The sequence below is a fragment of the Triturus cristatus genome, chromosome 9 (genome assembly GCF_964204655.1).
Source record: "Triturus cristatus chromosome 9, aTriCri1.1, whole genome shotgun sequence".
In the NCBI taxonomy this organism is placed as follows: domain Eukaryota; kingdom Metazoa; phylum Chordata; class Amphibia; order Caudata; family Salamandridae; genus Triturus; species Triturus cristatus.
Window position 1 is genome coordinate 792548161 of NC_140592.1, and position 24433 is coordinate 792572593.

The window sequence follows — 24433 nt, forward strand, 5'->3', positions numbered from 1 at the left end:
ATAAGTTGACAATTACACTGTTCTTCAGATTCAATCGAATCTGTGAATAAACAGAAAACATTGTTTACTAATATATATGTTCTTTGAGATTATATACGCGAGGCACACCTTAAAAGTAGTTGTCAGTGACATAATCCTGCGAGCACATCCTCTTGCAGGTCTAGCGGCATCGTGTCCTGGGGGTGGTATTCAAAGGAGTTTTCAGCATCACCGTCATCTGATTTATCATTTGCAAGGTCCATTGGAAGTCTCTTTCAGGTGGCAGAATTATGCAGTATGGCACAGTTGGCTATGATTTTACAGCACATTCCTGTATCGTATTCTAGGGCACCCCCACATTTGTGCAGATATCGGGATCTGCCTTTCAATAAAGAATATGGCTGTGTAATAATGCTTCTTTTTTGTTTGTGAGTAGCAATGTATCTCCCTGGTCTAGATGTTCATGGGTCAAAATATATAGTAATTATCCATGGTTGTAATGCATAAGCACTGCCACCTGAAAATGAAAATACATTTTTATCTTACGTGACAAATACAGATAATTTAACACAAAGTTCACATAAAACACACTTACCTAACAATCAGCTGTCTCTAAGTTCTCCTCTTGCTAGTCACTTTAAGTCCACAGTGTTGAAAGATGTAAGACTCGAGGGTGCTCTCTGGGTGTCAAGCAACTAGGTCTGTAATCAGACATGTGGCATTGCACACTATTGTATATTTAAGGAGTGGTGACTCTTTCTATTTCTATCAATATACTCTGTTTTAGAAGGTGTACATATTGAAACATGGGTACCATCCACTCATGCAATGACTTGTGGAATATGAGTTAGACAATTAGAATTGTTTTTTTTGTAACTTCCAACTCAGCAGGGGTACTTGGAGATTTCACATTTCCTCTAGAAAATTACTGAAAACAAGGATAATGCACTCTGGGGTACCCCCACCCCTCTAACTGCAGCTGTGCATTAGTAGCTTCTAAATGCTAACAAGTTTAAAATACCTAAAACCTCAATGTAGGTGGGAGCTGACCCACTGTTTTGTGTTGGCCTGCACAGTACTGGGTCCAATTCATTAATGAAAGTAAGAATTACCTCTTTTGTAAACCTATACCACCATGTACCTTCTCATTTGTTTGCTCTAATATAGTAACTGTCTGTCTGAAAACCCTGTTTTACCTCCTCCTCCTCCTTTGTTGGGCTTCAAGAATCCGCATCTACCGCACTACAGCGTAGAGTGCAGCCACTGTGAAAGTTTACAATGGCCTCCTGTTACTCTTTGCACCTAGTTACCACCTAATTCCAATTGATGGTAATTTATTTTCTTGTGCAATTTGCTGTGTTTTGACAAATTCCCTATTTGTGAATGCATAGTACATCCAAATAGCGATACGCTCTTTGGTAATTGCAGTTAGCGATTCAGCATTTTCTATCACAATATTAATAAATTGCTAATTATTTGTTATGGTGTGCATTTTTATGAAATATACCATTAGCGATTCTTTGTACTTCAACAACACCATATTTAGCAGTAGTAAACGAGTTTGCAACTGGCTACTTTGTTATTACACATGTTCCTGGTTCTTCGTGTTCCAAAGCTGGCCGCTCTGGCTGTTATAATTAGGGGTGGGCAGAATTTGCGAAATTCACTTTCGCAAATTATCGCGAAAATGTTTCAAATCTCCGCAAACACGCAGAAATATCGCGGAGATGCGGAAGTTATTTTCTGCATGTTTGCGGGTCGCCAACTTACCCCTGCGGTTGCTCGCGGGCGCGGCCATCTTGTTTTTAGTTGTCTTGCGGTGCATGATCGCGAGAAGAAAGACGTGATCGCGCGACGCATGATGTCACTGCAGACGCGAACTGTCGCTAGACAGTGCAAATGGCTAAAAACAATACAACATCTCATGGAGAACGCGACCGGATTGGGAAAACTTGTCGGCGAACGCGGGGATTCAGGTAAGGCGATCGCGCGCGCGCGAGAATGTATTATTTTACAGCGCGAGCAAGAAACAAATTATCGCAAAGCTGCGGAAAGCGGAAATTTTTATATTTTCGCGCTTTCCGCGGAACGCGAAAATGCCAAATTATCGCAATTTCCGCGAACGGAACGGAAATTTGGCCCAGGCCTAGTTATAATGACTATTATCTACTTTATACGCTTAGAGATCATCAAAGCACTGCGAAGTATATTGTTTCATACAATATCTAATCATCAATGTAATGCTGAGGTAAAATCAATTGCCCATCACCTAAAAAGTTTGCAAAACACTTAAGCATATTGGACGACGAACCAGATATGCTATTGATTTGGTCACAAAAAGAGGTTGCTAATTGCCCACCGACTTTTGTCATAAGAATGTTATTTTGCTAACCAACCTATGGGCTAACAGGTCAGTTAACAAAATAAGAAATCACAGAGGGTCACAGAACAATCTGCCTCATTAATATTCATTAGACAGATTGAAATTTGCGACCCATTACAGTTGGCTACAATCACAGGGATGGTCGACTGCGGGGAACAGCCGACAATCAACCCTGTGTTTTTTTATTTAAAAATGGGAAATATTCTTTTAAAGCATCTCAAGCTCCTTAAAGGAATTGGAGCTGCTTTTGAAAAAAGATTTTGCACTTTGGAAAACTCAATTGAGAGCAGGACTCCTCTTGAAGCCGACACCCAATTCCCAAAAGAGAAGGGGTCTAAAGGGGACCCCTTCCTCTTTGCAAATCAGTTACCACACCAACTTGGGAGTTGATACCTAACCAAATTGACTCAGTATTTGACTGAAACGTTCGTTACACCCACTTTTCCAAAGTACTTTTCACTAGGGATTGGAAACCCCATTTTGCAATATGGAAAAAATATTTACATTTTGAAACTGGGTTAGTACATTATTAAAAGTCCTTGTACCTCTACGACACGGAAACATGCATCCAAATTGAGCACACAAATGATCTTCAATCTTAAATTTTACACCCACCTCTCATTTTCCAAAATATGATTTTTCATAACTACTGGGCATTTCTTATTTGTGTTGCTTAAAATTTTGTAAAAGTGACAACTTCTTTTTTCTTACTGTGTACCCAGACACCAGTAATTCATCATTAGTTGGGCATGCTTATTTTGGTGATTTTTCTCTCTAATTCTTTATAAATCTGCCCATATCGAATGAATAGACGAATATGTGGACCTGAATTTCTTTTACCTCCAGGCATTCCTTCAAATTGTCACCCCAACTAATTTATGAATTAATGGCAACTAACGTATGCATCATTTGCTAAAGTTTCTTTTTTAAATTATTGAAATACATATATTACATAAATTAGCATCTTAATATTCATACGTCAAAATGTCAAAATTCGTATATCAAAATTCATCAATAACATCGGATTTGCAGGAATTAAAATTTAACATAAACACTTAATCAAGAATTCACCAAGCTAACAAATCAGAAACAACACTTCAAGCCCAACAGCTTAAAATGGCTATTGCCCTAAAATATCATCCATTGCCCCATAATCCCATCAATTTTAGACATGTTCTCAGATCTTCCGTTCCTAAAATATAAACCTAGTATAAATACATATCAAAAATATAACTTAATCTCTAAAAACTCTTCTAAGCGAAATATAGTGCTATTACCTTTTTCCTAAAAATTCTGAAAGTCGGGATACCACTGGTAACAGTATCCAATACCAATTCTGTTGGATTAAGCATCCCCATTGAAAAACTCCGCCCAGATCTTATCAAACTTTTTTAGCCCACCCGTTCGTAAGGCATACGCTTGTTCACTTCTTTTGACCTGTGCCATCTTCCAGATCCATTCATATTTTGATGGTATTAGATCTGATCGCCATCTTTGAAGAAGAAGTGATCTGGCAACTGCCATTCCAATATAAAGGAGTTTAATAATTTTCTCAGGTAGGCTGAGGTCTGGATCATAGCCATGCACTATCAACAAGCCATTGGGTTCACTTATTAATATACATTCTGATGTTAAATAATCAAAAATGTCGATCCAGAATTTCTGGGTCAGGGGGCACTGTGATATTATGTGCGTCCAATTGGCAGAGGGATGATTGTGGCACCGAAAACACTGCCCTGATTGATTTGGATAGGCCTTAGCTATAAAGCTCGGAGCTCTATACAGTAGCCACATACTAAAGAATAGCATTCTTTGCCAATTGGCCCCTCTGACCGTGCTAAACTTTAATTTATTAATTGTAGACCAGAGATTTGCAGTAATTTCCAGCTCCTCGTATTTTTCCCATTTAATTATAGCCTTAGCTTCCAGATCTATCCCCTTGATTGAGGCTAGACGTTTTTTCCATTCCCCCGGTTTTTTTAAAACAGTATCTTCTAATAAATCATGAACTAGACTTTTCTGATTAATAATCTTGACCAAGTCCAGATTGCTAAAGAACTTCCTAAGAACGTTATATGACCCCAGGAGAAGAAAATTACTGGGAATTAAACAAGACATTTTCTCTATATTCAACCATCTATCATTCGGCAGGAAATCTGAAAGTTTCCGAAACCCTGCCTTAGTCCAATTTTGAATGATTGTAAATGAATCTTTAATTCCTGCAGAGAAAATAAGACCTACTGTAGGAGTTCAACTATTAATTGCTAGGATAGAGTATCTTTTATAAAAAGCCTGCCATTTATGGTAAAACCAAAGTAGACACTTATACCGTACTAACTTGGGAGATTTGAAAATTGATAGTGGGCAATGGATCTGGTGTTCTTTACAGATTAAATTCATAAAAACATTAACAAAGAAACTCGAATGTAATTCCTGCTTAAATCTAGACATATATTGTGCAAAGTATGCATAATAATATTCCTTCAAATTGGGGAGAGCTAGCCCACCATTTACCCGCTCCTCATATAAAGTGCTCAGCGCACTTTGTGAGACCTTTTTGCCCCAGAGAAATTATGTAAACATAGACTCTAGTTTCATAAAAAAAGGATTGGCTAAAACACAAGGAATTGCTGAAAAGAGGAAGTTAAAAAGTGGAAGCACTGACATTTAAATCAGCGCCTCCCGGCCTAGACTAGATAATGGAAGAGAATGCCATCGGGTAAACATCACTTGAAATTTTCGTAGTAATGGAACAAAATTTAAGTCATATAATTCCGAAATCAATGGTGAAAAGTAAATATCTCTTCGGATTTGTGTTCAAACATGAGATAATGTCGAGGTGCAAGTCCCTGGATACCCCACCGCCACAAAGCAAAACTTCTGTTTTTTTTTTGTTAATTTTGTACCCTCCAAATGCCTCATACCGTTCAAAAATCTGGAAGGCCTTTGCCTGCAGTTCCTTCTCTGGTTTTATAATGAGCACAATGTCATCAGCATATAATTTAATTTTATCCAGATTTGGAAGCGGGGGGCAAATATCCATATTGTCCCTAATGGCTATCGCAAGAGGTTCAATGAAAAAGGCAAATAGCAACGGGGATCGCGGGCATCCCTGTCTGGTTCCTCTTTTGACTTTTACTTGGCCGGCATTAGCTGCATTAATAATGATATTGGCCTCAGCATTCAGATATACCTTTTCAACCAACCCCGTGATTTTGGAGGGAATGCCGAATGTGCCCAAAATACAAAATAAGGATTCCTATATCACCAAATCAAATGCCTTTTCGGCGTCTAAAAAAGCACCAAAGCTGGTATCTTCTGGGTATCAAAATAATCAAGTGCCCCCACTAAAAAGTGCGAAGTTGCCTTCCAGCAATAAAACCATTCTGATCTTAATGAATTAAATATGAAGCAATTCCATTAAACCGATTAGCTAAACGTTTAGTAATTATTTTGTAGTCAGAGTTAAAGAGCGTAATGGGATGATATGAGTTAGGGTCTTCACTATTTTTACCTTTTTCTTAAAAACTGACTACACTTCCCTCTCTAAATGACAGAGGGATAAGCTCACCCTCAAAAATTGAATTTATAACTAATAATAAATAGTCCCCAATTACACCTAAAAACGTTTAAAAAACTTCAGCTGGCAGACCATCCGGGCCGCAGGCTTTGCCATTTGGAAGATTTTTGATAACCTCCTCTAACTCATCTTTTGTAAAAGGGTTCATCATGTGCCCTTTGTCCTCCTCAGATACCCCATGTACTTCATATTCCTGCAAAAAATCTTCCAAGGATGAAATATCAATCGGTATTTGCTGGCAATAAATATTCCTGTAATGCTGGACCATTATCTCTTCTATTTCACCTGAATCCTTCGTACGAGAACCAGAGGTGGGGCATCTCAATGCCAATATTTGATTACTTGCGGCCCGTTCCCTTGCCTGCCAAGTCAAAAATCTCCAGGTGTAGTTGCTTTCTTCATAGGTCTTTTGCCTATCCTGCTGGAAAAGGGTATAACTTTTAGCATTATATACTTTGGTCAGGTCCCACTTAGCCTCAACCCACTGACATTTATTCAAGGCTGAGGGATTGGAAAGAAACCTTTCAAAAGATTTTTAACTTTTTGCTCTAGTAACTGTTTTTCTCCCTTCCTTTTTCTTAAATTTTCTGCATCTTTACCTATAACTAGGTCTCGAAAAAAGGCTTTAAATGAATCCCATACCACGTGGGATGGAGCAGAACCAAGATTTAGCTAAAAAAACTCTAAAGTTTGTGTTTTACAAGAAGACACCCAATCCTCTTCTAGCAAATATTGTCGATTTAATGACCACCTTTTAGTAAATGTACTGCCTTTACCCAATGCTAACTCCAAGACCACCAGTGCATGGTCAGAGAATCCATTTTGAAGAATTTTCTGCTGTAAAAGGACCAATTTTCTGGAGCTAAGAAAAAAATCGATTCGTGAAAAAGTGTGAAATCTCCCTGAGAAACAAGTGTAAGCAATTTCCGTCGGAAATGCTGTTCGCCAGGGGTCAATAATATCGAGCATTGAACTATAACTATGTACCATTGTAAGAGTTTTCGTTTTAACTGTCTTTTTGAGCCAGATGAGGAATCAATTTTGGGACTCATTAATAAATTAAAATCGCCTCCCACGATCAACTCTCCCGGGGCTTGGATTAATGATTGACAGAGTTCCTCATATGGGAGGGGATTATCTTCAACTGGGGCATATATACTAGCAAACGTCAAGGGCCGATGGTCTACATTACAAGTAACCCAGCACCATCTACCACTTTGATCGCTCGCAGAATTAACCACCTCAGCCTGAAATTGTTTGTTAAGAAAGATCGCCGTCCCCCTATGTGCTACTGAGGATGAAGAGAAACCCCCTATAAGCTACCCAGGCTCTGAACATTGCAAAATCTGAGATTTTCCCCGCTGGTATATGGGTTTCTTGTATAAAGATGACAGGCTCTCCTTTCTTGCTCTCGCATAGCAATCAACAAATGAGTATGAACTTAAGATATGGATTTCATTTTTTCCCCCATGCTCCCAACCCAACCCTAGACCCATGTCTCCAGAGCAGATGGCGGCCCCTGCTCAGAGTCCAACAACCTGGTCCACCCACCCACCTTACTACAGGCACACTGACTTGGTGCCTAATGCAGCTGAATGATGCCCTACCCTCACTTCCCCTTCCTGAACTACAAAAGCTGCAGTTAAACCGCCTTATACTATCATTAACCTTCTACGCCCTATGTTGTCACCTTATCTTTTCACCCGCTATTCTCATTTGACCAAGACTCAATCAAAAAATACAGTGTTACAGTCATCAAAGGATGAATAGCCCATTCCTTAACCCAAAGATGAATACCTCCCAGCCTGCCAACCAAGTACTTGCTTCAAGCCATTAGGGTTTATCCGCAGAAATCTCTTGTAGTAAATCTTGCGCCTCTGCGACACTACAAAAGATATGAAATTTGCCCTTAATTAACACTTTGAGCTTACTCTGCTGAGCTATCATGGCTTGTGCCCTTGAGCCTTAAACAAATGAAGCATTTTGACGAATTCCTTCCTCCTTTTTGCTGCAGAGGAAATTGTCTTTGCCTGATTGCTCTTGACAAAATCTGCTCCTTAACCCTAAAGTCTCCAAAGTTTACCAGAATCGTCCGGGGGAACTTTGCATTAGGAGGGAGATGTGCGGGTACCCAATGAGCTCTCATTATTGTGAAATCCCCATTAAATTCTGGAAGAATATTTTTCTTTATAAAGGAATCAATCCATTGCAGCATCTGCTGGCCCTCCAAACCCTCCGGAATACCCAGGATTCGAAGATTTGAACATCTGGAATGGTTCTCCAACTCCTCCAGCTTCATTTCTAGTGAGGCTCTCTGGGACTGGATGGTAGTCACGTTATGGTTCAGAGCTGACATTTTATCCTCCAATTGGGAGATCCTGGTTTCAGCTTCTAAGACCCGTATCGGGACCTGAGCCATAGATTCCTCAATCTTCGTCAAGCTTGCATTTATTGCAGCGATCTCAGTAGATTGGGAAGTTTTTAAGTCCCGAATTTCTTCCAGAATCAAATTAAGGAGGCTCTTAGCGTCCCATTGCATCAAGAAGGAGCCGCCACCTTGAGGGGGATCAATCTGAATAACGTTTGACCTATCCTCCGCCTGGGAATCCTCTGGGTCCGTCAGATCAGGGACCACTGGTGAGGTCGACATAGACACTTCTGCGACCCCCGGCATTGAAAGAAGCATGGGCTCTCCCCCAACTGATGTATTTAAGAGACCTGAGGATGGAATAAAGGGGGAGGGAAGGAGCAAATGCCTGTCAGACTCAGAGATTGAAGACTCTGGGCCGGCAGCCAATAAGTTATCTGCTACTAAATGGTCGTCACCTTCCATCTCATGCACTGCTTCTGTTTCAATCAAAGGCCCATCAATCAAAGGCCCATCCTGTTTGGCTTTGATAAAAATAGGGTACTTTCTAGCCTCTAAAGATTCGCTCCCTGCCTTTCTGGAGGTCAAAGTCTCTTTAGTGGAAGCGGCAGGAATTGATTAAACTAGCTTTGAAGAAACCGTCTCACTAGGGCTAATGGGGAAATCCAAGTCCACCATATCCACCATATCAGCCTCAAGCAGATCCTGTTGGGCAGGATCAGCACTTGCCATCCCCACAAGCTCCGATGAGAGAGGAAAATCTTGTCGAAATGCGGCTGCGTAGTTCAACCGCGCTGCGGCCTGGGATGCACGCTTTTTAACCTTTTGACCTGGAGTCGGCGATTCAACAGGTGTGGGTCCCTTTGTACCTTTGACAGGCTTTCACATAATGTCTTCCTAAAATGCCCCTCTACCAATCACTGGAAAAAATGCTGCCCAAGACTCTGCCAGAGTCATTAAATGGGATCTACCCAGCGACCCTCAACCAAGACAGTTGTGCAAGGAGAAAATCCACACTTACCTGCTCTTGGTGAGAAACCTGGGGTCCCTAACGATGCTCCCACCGGCAAGGCAGTCCGCAGCTGTCCATAGCTGTCTGCAGCAGAAAGAGAAAAAAAATCAAAAAATAAACCCGGCTGTCTGCAGTCAGACCCCCGGCCAGCTCTCTCGGGCTTTTCAGAACGGTCTTTTTCTTTTCAGGGACAGTGCAAATCTCCTCATAGCGGGAAAAACCACAGGACACCAGAAGGAAATTAATCAGCAGTCCGCGGATCAAAGAAGCCGCTCTCCGGGGGTCCGCGGCTCAGAAAACATCGGTAGTGAATTTGCAGCTCCTCGTTGCTGGTGTCTGACGTCAGAGGAAGTGAGGGGGAGTGGTAACGGCCTGTTCTCTCAGCCGATCGGCATCCTCTCCTCCAGCGATTGCCACTCCATCATTTGCTAAAGTTATTGCATAATCCTGAAAGGGCAAGAAAATAGACCACATAAGTAACAGTAGAATGTATATATTTGCTTTAATTAATTCCATGATATGTATATTTATTTTGATTTTTGTATGTTCCATCAAGCGCTGAAGTTACTGTAGTGGGACAGAGACTTGCAGCACTTTAAAAATCTGCACTCTAATAACATTATATAGGAGATAAAGCACCCCTGCCATACACAATAAGAATATTGGAAGTCACCGAGGAGTTCCATAACATACAGAGGAACAAGGCTGAAGGCCGAGTTCCTTTATAATGTTATGGAACTCCAAGGTGACTTGCAGTTTTCTTATCATGTACTGCAGGGGGTACTTTATCCCATATAATGCATTGCTCCGTAACATCTTGCTGGCTTCCGTCGTGCTCCTAACCGATGGGCGTGTTGGTGTTTTGGAAATAGCAAACTCTGCATGAATTAGCCTCACTCCTTTCCTCAAGGAGCCAACACTTGTTGAAAAACTGAAGCTATGTGGTCTTATTTCAAGATATTTGCGTGCTACCTGAAACCAACTGACTCGTTTCGGCTGTCCTGCAGCCTTGCTCACAGATAGTTAGCTGCCATTTTAAAACTGTATTTACAGAGGGTAACGCGTGACGTCATCATCATGGTCAGTGTAAACAGACTTAACAAAAAAATTATTTGTTCAATGGTCGTTTTGTATCCAATGTAATCAACGCATTCTAACATATTTAATTAACTTAAATATACAATCAATTTCATTTTAGTTTACTTATTGCACTGGACACATTTGTGTAGAATAACCAGGTTTGTGTTTTGTTTTCAAAGTGCTCGAATGGCTGAGTGGGCACATTCAAATCACATAGTCCGTCGATGCTGCAAATGGCTCAAATATAAATTTGGTTCTAAATGTATATTTGAACAGAAGGAGGCCCAAATTCAACAGGCTTATTGATATTGATTAAATCAATTCCTTCGAATTAATTAACAGCAAAGGAAAAGACAGGAAAAAAGAAAAAAGAGAAACTAAGAAAACAGCCCTAGTGCCCATTATATTATTCAAGCATCAACTTCGACCCCTTTGGGGAACTGAACAACTAGTAATAAGGTATCGCCCCAGTGAGCATAATACCCTTCTGCATAAACACATTGCAACACCTATACATTAAATTGATGGTCCCAAAACCAAGATTGTAATCAATTAATTATTGCGGTCTATATGGACAAATACATCCACTACTTATAGCTGATTGTCCCGTAAACAATGAACATTGTAGGGTGCCAAATAGTTTTTGTCGCCCCCTCTGATGTTAACACAAATTGCATCCACATAATTTACCAATTATGTGGATGCAATTTGTGTTAACATCAGAGGGGGCGACAAAAACTATTTGGCCACTAGCATCACTCTGATGTTGTTCTTCAAAGTGCCTAGCTAGAGGGTAGGCTTTGTCACTGTTCTTAATGGCTCGTAAGCACTGCAAAATTCTTTTATGATCTGGGAGCATCATGCTGCCTACATACATTAATTTGCAGGGGCATTGTAAAATATCGACTGCGTGGTCTGTTTTGCAATGTTTATTGTCACGTATGCATTTGCCCATTTTTGCAAATGGTGATTTGTATTCTTTGGTATTTTTTTCATGTTGGCAGGCCTTACATATGCCACATTTCCTGAGACCCAGAATGCAGCCCAAACAAATGGTCTTGACAGGTGTACTGGTCTCAGGACTACTGACTAGTGTTCTGATTTAGATCTTGGTGGATAGGTGACGGATATCCCGTCCTCCGAAATATAAATCCCGTAGGATATAATGGGATTGATATTTTGGCAGATGGGATATCCATCATCATTGTGAAGGAGTAACCCATCTGCCAAGATCTAAATCAGGCCCTGGGTGTTCCCTCATTGCTTTGGCTATCCTAAGGATTACACCGAGTCTATGTGGGGCAACTTTCCCCAATACCAGGTCATTCTTTGAGATACAAGTGCTTCTGTATAATGGATCTCACAACCCCTCGTGTTTGTTAAAAGTTGTTATTAATCTAAAGAGTGGATCTATTTTGGTTTGTTTTTTAGTCACTTCTTTATCAAAAAGCAACTGCTTCCTTGACTTTAACCTGGTCTTTCGTTTTTGCTTCCTCAACATACGTCTTAGAATAGCCCCTGGCTTGAAATCTTCTCAACAGCTACAGAAGTGCTCTGTCTTTCCCGCTAGGCTCACTACAATTGCGTCTAATGCATAGACTTTCCCCATAAGGAATACTGTTGACTAAATTGCGGGGGTAGAAACTGGATGCATGAAGCACAGTGTTCCCAGAGGCAGGTTTACTGAACAGCTTATTTTCCAATTTCTTGTTTTTTATGTACACTGTAAGGTCCCAGAAATTAATGTTTGTACTACTGATGGTGCTCGTGAAGTGCAAGTTGAGCTTATTCTTCTCAATCTTGCTCAAAAATAGTTTGGCACTTTTCTTCATGCCCTTTCACACCAAAAAGTGGTCATGAATGTGCTCCAATGTATGACCTGTTCAAACCAGTTCTGGTGATGTTCGGTCAGGACCATCTGCTCATCCCACCAGCCCATTTGCAAATTAGCATAGCTGGGGGCAAAGCAGGTGCCCATTGCTGTACCACGGATCTGGTGGAACAGCTCTTTGTTAAAGAAAAGTAAATTGCTCTCCAAGCATCTTTGGATCATTTTACTAACGTTTGAGTGTGTTTCCATAGTTTTAAAGGTCTGGCTCCTAGGAAATGTTGTACTGCCTTAATCCTGTCTGCATGTTGTATACTTGAGTATAACGTTGTGACATCAGTAGTTATTAGGATGCAGTCCTCCTCCCAAGGTCAATCATGAACTTTTATAAGGAAATCACCTGTATCTTGATTATAATATGGCAAAGTTTGACAAAATCACACAGTATTTTGAAGTGTTCTCATGAGCACTACCCAGGGCTGAGATAATGGGTCATCGTGATGGATTATATCTGTTGTTAGGCACTGTAGGGATTAAGTACTGTACAGGTGTTTTGAGGTGGTCTACTCTTAAGAATTAGTATTTGTCATTGCATGATCGTGCCAGTCCATCAATTGTTAATCATAGTCCACCTGTACCTGCTTCATGCGCAACATGAGAACTATGATGTAACATTGTTCGTTGTTCAACTGCGTGTATGCTTCTGCTATGTACTAGTCTTTTGACCAAATTCCTAATTATGCATTCTGATTTAGAGCTCAATTTCTCAATTAGGACATAGTACTTCTTCTGGTAGAAGTTATTTGGTTGTTCATATCGGTGTACCGCTGTTTTAATTCTTGAATGACCAGGTTGCTGTCGATATCTATAGCGTCTTTAGACATAATTGGAGTAAATTTTGATTTCAATCTTAATTCTGTTGGTGCCTCGCCGTAGATGTTGATATCTTGATCAATACCTATCATGTCTTCAGTAATTATCTCGTTAATACCAATGCTCTCATCCTCTAATTCTTGGAGAGTTGCCATGAAATTCATAACAGCCACTTTCAGTGAGTGCTGTGTGTTTTCCATTGGTTCAGCTTCACTGGTCCTTTTCTTAGGATGTAATATGAATAACATTTTGAGCCTCATTTTCCTTATGAATTTAAAGAGGTCTATCCTCATCTGAGTGTACTGCATGTTTTGGGCTGGGCAGTATGATAGTCCTAATTTTAGAATTGTCTATTCATCTGATATCAGTTGGATATATGTTAGATTAATGATTGCATTGCTGCTGGCATCTGTTTCCTGCCCTATATTGTCAGTTTCCCTCTGCCTTGATTTGTATTTTCTGGCACTGCAGTGCATCTTTCTCCCCTGGCTGTTCCTTTTTGAAATCTTGGATTTGGTTGATCTCTTGGGGGCAGGTTGAACCTGTAATCTTGCTGTAAAACATCCAGTTCTTCAGCCACTGAAGGGACATTCTGACCAACTAGAGCTCCTTCATCCAAGTCGGTATCAACTTCAGAGCTAGTTACGCTGTCTTGCCCACAAACAGCTTCTTCTCCCATCTGCTTTTTTCCAGTGAGTCGCTACCTTGCAAATTGTCTAACATTTTGGCAAAAGTGAAAATCTGACCTCGGTCGTAGTCGATTTAGTCACGCTTAAACTTTAACGTTTTTCATGATTATAATTGATTTTTTGGGTGTGCTCAGTCTTTCTTTCACATCGACATTGAAATTCCAAACCATTTCTTGATCAGCTTCCTTGCTGAAATCAGCCTGTATTGCTTCAATTTCTTCCAATATCTTTTTTCTGTCCATTTCAGCATACTTGATTAATATGCCCAACATTTGCTTTGACAGTGGAGAAGTGTGGCTCAATGATTAGAGCAGCAGACCCTGATGCAGAGGTCTAGCCCGGGACCAGGGTTCAATTCCCCGCCTCGGCGGGTCTTGGGCTCAAAAATTCCACAGACCTGATAATTCTCGCCTCGGTGCCACTCCAATCATGGAGTCCCACTCTGCAACTCTGGGCAATAGCTTGCTTAATCTCCACAACGGCCCCCTCCACCTTGGGGGTGCCCAGGAGTGGACGCCTTACAGGGAAATCCAGGCTGGGTTCCACAGCGGTATTCGTACAAGCGCCTTGAGACCCTTGCGGGTGTGTAGTGCACTATACAAGTATCAATTTACATTTACGATTCATTGCTATTTTCTGCCCATTCATGTAGCATGTCAATGTTAGGCTTTTCACAGCTTGGTGCCACTAATATTCTTAGGCCTTGGGGGATGTGCCCCACCTCTCAGTAGTGCTGCAACGATTTTCCATCACTTGGGATACTTTGCTCCTCTTTTTTCTTCGTTTGGACATCAAATCACCTCCATATGATTGAGCACTGCCGCTTGCATGGGTTTCACCCTTTGTGCAAGCCTCATTATCAAAAACTGTCAATGCTGCTTGCTCTCTCTCCAGAACCTCGGTAGACGACATTTGTAAATATATATTGAAAAAAATCCTCCGACACAGACACATCACCGCTTGCTCGTAATTGGATTGCACTTGTATGCAAGTCAACAGTTAAGCGGCTCTCCCACCTCCCGCTGTGTGTCACATGCAGTCTTACCTGGGGAGTTGATTGGTCTGCCGGGGGTCCTCTGACTCGCCGGCCTCCGTCCCCCTCTCACCAGCACTGTTCCTTCACTTTGCTGTGCCGGGAGCTCAATGGTGTAAATAGATCTGTAACAACTTCCTGGCTTCCATCATGATCCTAACCGATGGGCGCGTCGGTGTAGTGGAAACAGCAAACTCCACATGAAATAGCCCCACTCCTTTCCTCAATAGGACAAAGGAGCTGACGCTTGCCGAAAAACTGCAGAAGTGTTGATTTATTTGTAGATATTTGCATGCCACCTGAAACCATCTGACGTGTTTCGGCTCTCCTGCAACCTCGCTCACAGATGGTGAGGTGCTATTTGGAGATTGTATTTACAGAGCGTAATGTGTAACCTCATCATGGTCATTGTAAACAGACTTAGCGTACGTGTGACCTCATCATAGTAAGTGCAAAAAGACTTTACAACAAAGCTCATGGTACAATGATCGTTTCGTATCAAATGTAAACAATGCATTCTAACATATTTGATTAACTTAAATATGCAATCAATTTCACTTTAATTTACTTATACAGTGCATATTTGTGTACAATAACGTGGTTTGTGTATTGCTTTCAAAGTGCTCCAATAATCTAGCCATATATAATACATGGTCACACCATCATCTTTCCCATAAACCCCTTAAAACCTTGGTGCGTAGCTCTTTCATATAAAACTGCGAGCATGTTTGCAAGCATGAAGAACAAAAATAAAACCTCTACTGCAAAATTAAACTCATTAAAAACCTGTTACATATTTGTCACAAACAGATATTAGAAACAGCTCTGTACAAGTCAGTTTTTAAAAAGCCTGCAATAGCTCGGAATGAGTAGAAACATGCATAAAGATTCTAGCTTTTCTCTATCTAAGGTGTGCAAAAAATGAACATATTCATTCAGTTTTTCATTGTAAGCTATTAAAATGGAGCAGAAGAAAGAAAAGTATCCTTCCGTTTGTTGCTTTAAACAGCTGCTTTAATTATGCTCTGTGACCTGACCTGTCTTTCATCTCGACTGCTGCAGTCATTGTGACATCATAACTCGACTGTAATAACTTATAATAGTCGAGTTCTGACATCTTTTCTTTGACTGAGTGAGTCACTAGTCATGATTATAAAGAAATTAGAGACTGCCGTTTAGAGAGCGATTACTAAATCCCATGTATTATATCATTCTAAAGAGCAAACCCACTGCCCTACGAAATCTCAACTGTCATTTCATGTATCAAATAAAATTCTAACCATAGTCACAGATATTTTTCATTGTATTATTAATGAACAATCATCAAAGAAAGTATCACTTGTGGCAGCAAATAGCACTGAAAGAGGAAGATAGCATTTTACGGGCATGTTTTAAATTAGTGAGCTGTGACAACGGAGGAAAGGGAAACCACAAGAGAGAAGATGAAGAATGTCAGCCCAGACCGAAACCACGATGCATGTATGCAGGGTACCACATGCGGCACACTGAGATAAAAGCACCTATGCTTTATTCAATGCCTGGCTCTTGCTTGAGACTTCCTATTGCCAAAGGACTGGCTGCAAATAAGTAAAGGCTGGTAGACATTGGTATTGACATCACCAGAGCTTTTCTGTTTTTATCATAAAACACATGGTTATACCGGAAACCTTATAAACTGCAGTCCCTGCACCTGTTATTATTTTGTGTGTGTTTAGCTACAGGCATAATTTCGTTTCTAAATGTAGCTGCATGCTTCAACAGCCTTGTCAGAAACATAAAGTCAGGGTCAATGCCACGTACAATCACGTATTTTGAAGTTTTGAGAAGCATTATGTACCACCTATCTTTAAGGTAAAGATAAAAAGAAGAGAGAGAGAACTGGCAATAGCCTTGGTGCTAGAAGAAATAGTAACCAACCTGCACAAGGGTTGAGTCTTTTGGTGAGAAACATTGTCCATGTATACTGCCAGACAGTGTTCAACTGGGACAGAAGACGTACTTGCCACCAAAATAAAAGTGTCCCCCATCAGTAAATAAGAGAGGTAAAAAAGTGTCCCACTTAGGAAATCAGGGCACTTTGGAATTGGTAAAGAAAATCTGTACAGGTGTTTTGCAAGATATGGGAGGCTGTGCCCATCTGTGCTTGCTGCAAGCAATGTTTGTGGTAAAATTCGAAAAATCAATAGTAAAAACTGTCCCACCATTCAATAAAAGAGGCATACAAACAGGCAAAACACCAGCCCACAGAGCAGCCCTTCTGGCACTATCAAATTGCCAAATAGACCAGTAGTACCCTGCTGACGGACAGGAAGACGCGGAGGACCAACACAGGAGGAAGCCTGGATTTGAGAAGCCTTTATCTGGTCTTGGGTGTCTCATCACTAGTATCAGGATGGAATAGGAGGTGACCAAATGAAAGATAGCGTATGGGACTGGGCTAGCGAAATGCTTAGTTGAAGAGCAGGGTTTTTACAGACCTTTTAAATTTGAGAAACCTATTTTTAAACAACTTGGTATGTCATATCAGCGAGCATCTGCTTAACACCATATAAAAAGACTCAGACACATATCACGTTGATTTATCAACAATGTATAGACCGGCAGTAATTTTTCATGAACTTTAGGAATGTTTCATTGATGATTGCATTGAATGTTGGTTATTGATTATGGTGATATAATGGTGGGGTTTTTGACATGCGGTTATTTGTCTTTCTTTACACCTTGACAGAGCCAGTAGGCCTGTTTGATTTGAAGTGATACCTCCGTATATTGTAATGTTTTATCTGATGTAGGTGGGGGGGTACCATGAGTTTGGGGGCCATGTCCCAGTAGGGATAACATGTGATTTCAGAATGTCCCTGAAGGCATTTCTATCTGCCTGATATATAGATTTGTAAATGAATGCATAATTTTTAGTAGTGTGTGTAATAAATGTACTTTCTCTTTTCAATGAAAAAACACTGACTGGACAATCATTATTGAGTGTTATTATTATGTGCCAGCAAATGGTGATTACTAGCCCACACCACCTCCCCCGAGTAGGCCTTGGACTGTTCTGCATCACTGCCCTGGGGGATTCAAGTGCTACAGTGGGGTGCTTGCTTGCCTGCAAGGGGAAATTATAGATCTATTACTCGCGCAGGCCACACACCCTGCACAACTAATAACCCCTATGTTTTACATTGGATCATTTAACTTCGTCATCAAGTGGGATAATAGAAAGGTGAAGCCTTTCAATGACAAGATTCAGGCCATCTTGGATTGGAAGACCCCCCCCGACCCTCTTGAGCCTCACAAAACACTATCAGACCTTCACTGAGAACTATGACTGCATCTTTACCAGCTTATAGCACTGAAATTGATGAATAAACTAAAAAAGATTGACTGGATCTTAGCCTGTCGGAAGGCCTTTGACAAGATATAAAAGGTTCGGCCAGAGGTACCAGTCTGGGAGGCATCAGTCTTACAATCAACCATTAATGTGCAGGCTGAATCTTCATATTATGAAACTGTGGCAGTGGTTTTCCTTTTTAAATAATGTTATCAGTATTGATAAAATACCTCAATGCAATGCAAGAAACAATGGATGGAGCAACAAGTGCTCTCTTGTACCAAGGACCAAAATCAACAAAGGGTATCAAAAGATGAAAATAAATGAATGCAATATTTCAATTTTGAATACATTTTCCTCAAACAGAAGATTTGTGTTTGTATAGAAAAACTATATTTTCTTGTCCAGGAAATACAGCATTTTAAATATTCACATTGTTGGCCTCCATTTTAGCATTTTAACCAAGCTCTCATGTGCACTATTGTCATCAATAGTCAGATTTTGGTTTTCTAGCACATTTAACATTATAAAACCACTGATATTTCTCTTAAGGAAAGGATTTTGCCACCATTATTCAAGAGATAGCCAAATGTATGTTAAAAATGGCCTGTGCGCCTAGCTGTAGGTCAGACTGCAGTCTGATCTACCTTCATCATCAATATTGGTTTCCTCTGGGTGAGGAACTGGTGACCCAAAGCCTCAAGGATCCTCACATTGCAACATATTCCACTCGCATATCCTAATTGCAGGAGACATACTTACCTTATAGGGCCCAGTAACTTACCTTTCAGAGATCTGAGACACAGTCCCTTTTTTGCAGTGCATTATATTGTTGATTGACATTTTTTTGCTTTCTGGAGCATGCTTTCACCTGTTAACTAACACTAGGACTGCAAGCAGTCCAGATTTTGTTTTCCAGGATTTACATTTTCTTGGGAGAATTGGGATCCTTCTTTTTTTTTTCATTCATTCATTAAATATTTTTATTTCGGCACAGCAGGAGGGTGGTAGTGAGGGAATCCGTGCAGAATGAGGTTATGGGTGGCTGAGTCACCGACAAAGATTGGCCCACTGGGCACCATCAATGCTAAAGACAGCCCTGACCATAATCTCCTCTCAGAATTTAAGATGTACAATAAAAAAAAAAATTCCTGCCAATGAATTATGAGCTATCATTACAAAGATCTAACTAAAACTGCAGTCCAAGCACAAGTAGCAGCAGCTTGCTTGTTTAGATGGAATAGTAATAGAAATATGTAATAGAAAATAGAAAAGATCTTGCAACCCTGCTTTCACCGGTCTTGCTCCCAGGATCTGGAACTCCTTGCCATCCGAGATCAGATCCAATCCTTCCACTACTTCCTTTAAAAAACTGGTCAAACGACTACTACTGAACGAACGTTAACTCCCTCTTCCTGTGATTATGCTCTTGTGTTTGTGGTATTACACTGATGCCTTATTGTATGTTTTTACCTTATTTTGATCTACTGCTCGATGGCTCCTTAACTGCATTAGCTGATGATCTCGCTCTTGTTTTTGTTTAAATTCCCTGATTCGTATTGCTCTTCTTTGATGCATTCTATTTTATGATGTTTTACTCTGCGTGTTCTAAGGCACTGTTGATACCCCCTACTCTTTAAATTGAATGTTTTCCCACATGTTGTAACTTCACTCACTTTCATTATTTTTATACCCTTGCTGGCGCCAACTTTGGACAGCGCTCTGATACCCCTGTGGGTTTCGCGCTTTATAAAACTAATCAAATAAATAAACACTAAATAGTTCAGCTCAACCAGTAATGAATGCGAGAATTAGAGCTTAATATGAATGTGATGCATTTACTTTGTAGATTTCCCGTTATACCGGTGACTTTAGCCGATTGTTTCCATCCAGTGCTGTACTCCAGTCGCCCATCCTTCTAACCCTGTTTCTAATGGCTTGCTTACCTCTTCACAGTGTGTAAAATGAATATCCATAAACGATGTGAACGCAACGTGGCAGCTCACTGTGGGGTGAATTCGGTAGAACTCGCAAAAGCCCTAGCAGAAATGGGCATCCAGGCAGAACAAATACCAAAGCTACCGGTAAGGATGCTTTTTTTTATTTTGTAGTTGAAAGACAATACATTGTTAACCATCTACATACTTCTGCACTCACTGCCTTTTCATGTCTATAAATTGTTAATGATGGGCGACCTGGCATCTATGTTGTCTGAGGAGCTCAGCAGGTGCAGGTGCACTGACCTTAAGTGCCTGGCCGCTGTATGCCTCAGTCTTTTGCAAGGAAGTAGCAAAGGGAGAGTAGTGTTTTGAGGCTAACAAATGAAATGATCAGGGGCGGCACCACCGTAATGGTGAAGGAGCGTCGCCCCACTTGTCAAAGTCAGTCAGCGAAAAATAAAATGATAAAACAATATTATCATTTTATTTTCCGCTGTCTTACTGAACTGATGTCAGTGTAGGACGGGGCTGGACCATGGCAGGGGAAGGAGTGATGGGCACTGTAAAGTGCGCATGTCAGTTTGGCTGGCCATTTTAGGCCGGCCAAACAGACGTGCACACTTAGGTTTCTCCAACCCAGCTGTGTTGCACAGCCGGGTTGGAGAAACAGCACAGACTCCCAGGCACTGTCTGAGTGGGAAACCAGGCCACTCAGACCAATCCTGGCACCGCTCTCATGCTAGGTATAGCCTGAGAACAGCGTCTTGATTGGGTGGAGAGATTGTGCCCCAGTGACTGCTGGGAAGAGAGCCAGAGAAGAGCAACAAGGCGGCCGACGTCGACAGGTAAGTTTTTTTCTATTATTTATTATTCCCCTAATCACCCGTCCCCATCTGCCCTCCCCCACTTTAGCTGTGTTTCAGTCTCCACTGGAAATGATTCATTTGTTTTACCATTCCACGCCACCTGCCTGGGTGAGTAAATTTTCGTCAAATTTATTAAATGTTGTTCATCAGTACACCTGTGCAAAATGTAAATGATGCTGTTATTTGCAGAGTTTTAGGAATTTTGCATTATGCTTGCTACACAAAATTCCTAAAATTTCTCCACTATGCCACTTTGCATAATTACATGACATTACGCGACATTCACGCACGTATTCATCAGTTTTTTTCATAATGTGCGCTGGAAGAATTTTCTCACGCCAGGTCCAGTGGGTCAAAGGTCATGTTAGGTTACTTCCTTGGATGGCCCTAGAATGCAAGTTCTGGATGTCTGACCCTTGAGACGTATGTATTTACCGTGGAATGATCCTTGAGGATGGCCTTTTCCTTTAGATATTGGTAGTGCAATCTCTGAGCCCCTTTCCAGTAATCAACATGCAAACTGTCCCTAAATGCAAGTGTTTGTGAATACCACTTTTTCTGGACCCAAATACATCACATAGAAATACCATGCAAGAAGGGTGCATCATATCCATCAACCTCCACCTTGCCCTTGTATTTTGATGCTATAAAGCTGCAGACCTGAAACCCCTTTTAGTTGCTTCTGAAGCTTGCTCTACTCTCTTACAGCTAAGTGCATCTTTCCCTTCTGTTTCATTCACCCACTTATAATATATTCAGAACTCCTCTGTGCATGGACAACCATGTGATGCATTCCTTGTGGTCACACAAACCTCTTTCATTGCTAAAGATATCTATTCACAGTTTTCTACTGGCACCGAAAGAGTGTTAAAATCTAACTTCTCAGGATATAGAAGATTATCAACACATAAAGAACGCCGCTGGGACTATATCTCAGCCAGGGGTTATGAAGCTTTTCCTTTCCTGAAGGTTTAGACAAGATTAGACAGTATGGCTCTTGTAATTCATAATTAAATCTTTCACACTTTGCACTTGAAATTCCCTGAGATCTCTGGAAAGGCCATTGTATGCCATGTAGGCCCTATTCACCCTTTAAAGTGCATCTAAAAAATAAAACGTATGCATATGATAAGCAATGTGCTGTTATTACACTCACATATCGTACCTTGGTTGTTCTACATTTCCAACTCTTTAGACAGCTCATTGAATGGATTTCCGATAGGCTAAATTTAAAAGTTGCAGTACCAAATGTCTTATCTCCTGCAAGACCAACTCCTGCCTGGAACATTTTGTTTGCATTATTTAAGGGTGTGTCTAAGAAACATGAATTATGGGAAGAGGACCAGAGATGAGCAAACGAGTTGGCTATGTGAGGCATCTGTGGAACAGAAAGTGCGCAGATGGGGCAAATAGATTTGATGTGAATGACACAGCACAAGCTCAGGTACTTTCCTCTCCAGTTTGGTAAAAGAGCAGAGTCTCCATTTTGAATTGGTTGTACGCTGCTATATCTTGGTAGAAATATCAACCTACAACTGTATCTAAACCACTATAACGAATACCCCTGTGTCATCAATATAAGAATATATTTACTATTCTAACTCCACATCCACTCCCTTAGACTTGTGAAATAGCGGTAAGGTCGATATTGCAAATGTAATATTTTTGTAGTTCAATATTTCAACACAGTGTTAGCCCCCCTCTGGTACTCCATGATCTTAGCCAAAGGACTGCACCCCAGAACATCAAGCTTTTAGATCCTTCATCATTGGATATTTTTGTTCCCAGTTTCATCCCTTCAAGACTTTATGCTGTAGAAGGCAGTGGGTACGATACTGCAGATGACCCTGGCAATAGGAACAAGATGTTTGTGCTTCATGCAGGTCACGATTCAAAGTATGCTTGAAGATGCATTTATGATGGTGAATATAAGTAGGAGGAAAATTGATTGTGACTGTGATTGTGAACACAGGATTGTGAAATGAGGAGACTTTAGGTGGTATAACTACATCTGCTTGTTCTAATATGTCCTCAAAGCATAAAAACTTCAGTTTATGAGTACTGACGATGTGGATGCGAGTTAAACATATATCCCTCATCTTACCCCAGAAATGGCCAATAATCTCCACGCCCAAATGCTCTCATGAAGTGCTCCAGTGCCGTCCTAAGCTTTTGAATCTTAACAGATCTCATTTCATGCTGATACCTCTGTTTCTATTCATCAGGCATTGGAATCCACCCATAATGAAATAAAGCTGTGCCATTTTGCATGTCCAAATAATTCAATTATTTCTAGGTTGTCACAATTTGCATTATAGCACATATAATTATATTACTTGTCTGAGTGAAAGTAGTGCAGTTGCCACAGGCATCATTTGTCTCTGCAACTTTCCGAGTTTGATTGGTATAGCAACCCTGCGGAGAGAAACACTTCACAATGGGTCACTGAGACTTGATAGTCTACGTGTCAAAGTGATTTTTGATTTTTATATATGCATTCTTGCATATCAATGATATTAGCTCCCATATCCCTTGGCTCTTGATTTCCTACCTCTCTTTTACATGCATCATTTAGTCCTTTAATATTTCATGTTACGACTTTTCCTTCCGCAATCAAGTCTAGAATATAGAAGCCATAAAAATCTCTGCCTCTTTTCATTCTTGTAAAAAGAACAATTGATGGACAGAATGCAAAATAATGACATATACTTACCCCAGTGCAGAGATTTGGGCCTAAATCCATTGTTTGCTCCCCATGCCATTCCAGTTTGTACCCAGACATTTGCAAATCAGTCTTGACCCTGCTCCCTATGGTAACAGTCCAGCCCGAACTGCCAGGCCAGGTCCTCCCTGGACTGGAAACAAGCATCCTAGGACCCGTTTCAGGGTCAAACCCCTCATCAGCCAGACTAACTTGACTCGAGTGGCATGAAGAGCACGGGAGCCAGATCAATTCATACCCATCCCACTCAAGGTGACAAATGCAAACAGAACAATTGATGGACAGACTGCAGAACAATGTCATACATTCACCCCCAGTACAGAGATTTGAGCCTAAATCCATCATTTATTTGCTCTCCATGCCATTCCAGTTTGAACCCAGCCATATGCAAATCAGTCTTGATCCTGCTCCCTATGGGAACAGTACAGCCAGAACTGCCAGGCCGGGACTGGAAACAAGCTGGACTTTTCCCATGAGGCACAGGATCAAGGCTGATTTGCATATGGGTGGGTTTAAACTAGCGTCGCATGGTAAGCAAAAGAACGATGGATTTAACCCACATTGCTTGACTGGAGCTGAATGTTTGATTTGCTCTGCATTCCGTCCATCAACTGTGTGTCTTTTGCTGTCTCGCCCTAAGAGCGCCGGGTATGCCCAGATGTGGGTCCCGGGCACACTGTGTCACTGGATTCAAGCTAGCCTGGCTGATGAGGGGTGATGCCCCGAAACGGTCGCAGGATGCTTGTTTC

General features: G+C 41.0%; 1 protein-coding gene across 1 annotated transcript in view; it reads left to right on the plus strand.

Annotated features, from left to right (window-relative positions):
* The window catches only part of PRKCH (protein kinase C eta), a 536393-nt gene that overhangs the window by 338585 nt on the left and 173375 nt on the right, over positions 1-24433 (plus strand). Inside the window, exon 7 of the mRNA XM_085626180.1 lies at positions 20113-20240. Within this exon, the coding sequence (XP_085482306.1) occupies positions 20113-20240 (128 nt within the window). The remainder of the gene's footprint in view (positions 1-20112; positions 20241-24433) is intronic.